Below are 3,014 nucleotides of genomic sequence, written 5' to 3' on the forward strand. Positions count from 1 at the left end.
TGGAAGGACATTTGCGATAAAAACGAAATAAATGATATGATCCTTAAATCCTAGCAAGTGGGGTTGTTTCTCACTTCTTAACGTGCAAATACTATGACGCTTGGGGGGATGCACTCTACCTGCCCAAAACATGCACGTGGACCCATCAATCCAATCACCTTTCATAAATAATATATGAAAATGAATGATTGCTTTTTTATAAATATGATTTAATATTTCCTACTTCGAAATTATTATATATTTTTATACAACATTTATAAATGTTTGTAAAGTTTAAAACCTCCAATAATAATGTTCTAAATATTTTTTTATTATTTTAAAATTTTCAATGCTCATAGTCACAAGAAACTTGAGTTAGCTTGGGCTAGATGGGAGGCGAGAGAGTTTATTTGTTTTCAAATTTAGTGTACGTGTTTTGCCTGGTTTAGAAAATAATCAATCAATGCAACGTGAAATGTTATGTGCATCTTATGTTAATGTATAGAAATTAATTTTTAATAATAAAAATAGATGAAATTTTTAGTAGATGAGTAATTTATTCTTTGATCTAATATAAAATAATTAATTTATTCAATTTTGATTAAAAAATACAATTGAATTCTTAATATAAAGACTTCTATAATATTTTTTACATATAAATAAAATATAAATGATTTAAATGTATACTGATATGATGAAATGTTGGGTGCATGTTAATTATATATGTTGAAATAATTTCCATAAATGATATATTTAGGAAATTAAAAAAAAAAAAAAGAAAAAGAATAGAGATGGGGTATCCTGGCACATGGATAGCAAAGTCAGATACGGAGAATACAAATTCGTTTTTTTATTATATGATTTAGAAAACAAAAAAGCAGCTTCCAATTGACTCAACCACTTGTAAAGCCATGGTGGGCTTTCTCGAGGCTTCAATTTATTTCATTACATCCTTTTGTTTTTTTTCTGAGTTTTCAACATTAAATATTATTTATTATATATTAGCAATATCCACCCTCTATTAAATTAAATTAAAATGGGGAATTCAAAGTTGGAATTGTATGAAGTTGAATTCCTGTACCAAAAACATCAGTATGTCGAATTTGTTTTGATTGCAATGATGTTTTCAAACCAAGAAAATTATACATTTTACTATGATCAAGTTACTAACTGTTTTTACTCAGTTATGAAATGTCTTTATAATATGTGTTTGGGTGGAGAGTTAAATTTGTTGAATTATGATTAATTTATTAAATTGTGTAAGTATTGAAGGTTGATTATGTTATTATACAAATAAAAATGAAAAAAAAAGACAACATCATCATTTAATTTTGAATGACAAAAATAGAATTGATTTTAATTAATTTCATCAACCAAAAATATAAAACCATTTAAATATAAATGGATTGTATTTTGTATTTATTGTTGGTGATTAAAATTGTTGATTTAGTTACTGATAATAATATAGTATTCCAATTGCCAAAAGACATTTTAAAGCTTTTATTTAATTGCTCACCAATAGCACAACAGACACAGCCTTGTAGTTTTCTCAAACTTTAGGGGCATTCTTCTACATTCCTTTTTATAAAATCCTCCCTCGTAAATTCCATCATTCCATTCACAACCTCCAATCTTTCCCCTCAAATACCCGGACACTTCCATTTTTCTCTCGTTGATTTCCTAATTTGCCGGGAATATGTCGCCGGGGCTTGGCAAATGCAGCAAAATCCGCCACATTGTGAGGCTTCGCCAAATGCTGCGGCGGTGGAGAAACAAGGCCCGCCTGTCGGCCAGTCGCATCCCGTCCGATGTGCCGGCGGGACATGTGGCGGTCTATGTGGGGACGAGTTGCAGGAGATTCGTGGTGCGGTTGACGTACCTGAACCACCCCGTCTTTAAGAAACTCCTTATCCAAGCCGAGGAAGAGTACGGCTTCACTAATCAAGGCCCGTTGTCGATCCCCTGCGACGAGACCGTTTTCGAAGAAGTGATACGATTTATTTCCCGTTCGGATTCGGGTCACTCCGGTAAGTTCACATGCATCGAGGACTTTAAAGGAAACTGTCACGTAGGAATCAGGAGTAAGTTCGATTTGTGGACCGAATCTCGACCGTTACTTCATGGGTTCGTTGAGAAAACAATTTGGTAATTCAGGAAACAGTGAGAACAAAAAGGAAACCGCTTTGATTCTTACCCGGGTTTTTTCACTCAGTTCTGAGTTAGCTCGAGTGAACAATTCATTATACGCTGTTGAAGCAAGTGAGTTGGCCGAGTTGAGAAGCTGGTTACTAATTCATAGTGGGGTTTTCATTTTTTATTTTTTAAGAAATTGGGGGCAAAATGAACCGAGTCAATAATGATGGCTCCGGAAATGAATGGAGATGGCAGAGAAACGTGGGTGAGCTACCCACCGAGTCGTCCCGAGTTCGAATCGGAATGGGAGCAAAGGAAAAAGTTACCGAATCGAGACATTGAGACTATTCAACTCAAGTCTCAAGAACAAGACAAGAACAAGTGATTTTGTGTAAATTCTCAGATTTATTGATTGGTGAAGACAACAATGTACAGATATTAATTCCATCAATATATTCAATTATTTCCATTATTAATTTAATTTTAAATTTCTTTTTTGTTTTTATTATCGATTTTTTTTTGAAAAATGGAATTTTAATTTACTAATATTAGCCGATGAATTACAAATTGTTGTTTTACAATCATGTGGCAGCCGTTAGCTTCTTTTTTTACTTTTTTTTTTTTGTGAAATAAGAAAAATAAATAGGTTTTTTTTACCTAAATAATATTAAAAAAAACTAAAATGATATATTTCAAAAATTATGTACTAAAATGGTACATTCAAAGGGTTGGAGGGTGGTGCCCCTATTTTGACAGAATTTGCATGAAAACAGAAAATAAAAAATAAAAATAAATGGTTGAGGTAGCTTAATAGGCGGCACACTGAGTCAAATACGGGTCGTATACGGTAAAAATCAGACCCAAAACCCAATTTGCTGTCATGGATGGGACAGCACACCGGG

General features: G+C 32.7%; 1 protein-coding gene across 1 annotated transcript; it reads left to right on the forward strand.

Annotated features, from left to right (window-relative positions):
- The first annotated feature begins 1,509 nt into the window (after window positions 1–1,509).
- On the forward strand, window positions 1,510–2,588 carry LOC108463228 (auxin-induced protein 6B-like). Its single transcript, XM_017763169.2, has one exon. It carries the CDS (start codon window positions 1,676–1,678, stop codon window positions 2,126–2,128), a length of 453 nt encoding a protein of 150 aa, XP_017618658.1. The 5' UTR covers window positions 1,510–1,675; the 3' UTR covers window positions 2,129–2,588.
- The last annotated feature ends 426 nt before the right edge of the window (window positions 2,589–3,014 follow it).

The sequence above is a fragment of the Gossypium arboreum genome, chromosome 1 (genome assembly GCF_025698485.1).
Source record: "Gossypium arboreum isolate Shixiya-1 chromosome 1, ASM2569848v2, whole genome shotgun sequence".
Lineage (NCBI taxonomy): Eukaryota > Viridiplantae > Streptophyta > Magnoliopsida > Malvales > Malvaceae > Gossypium > Gossypium arboreum.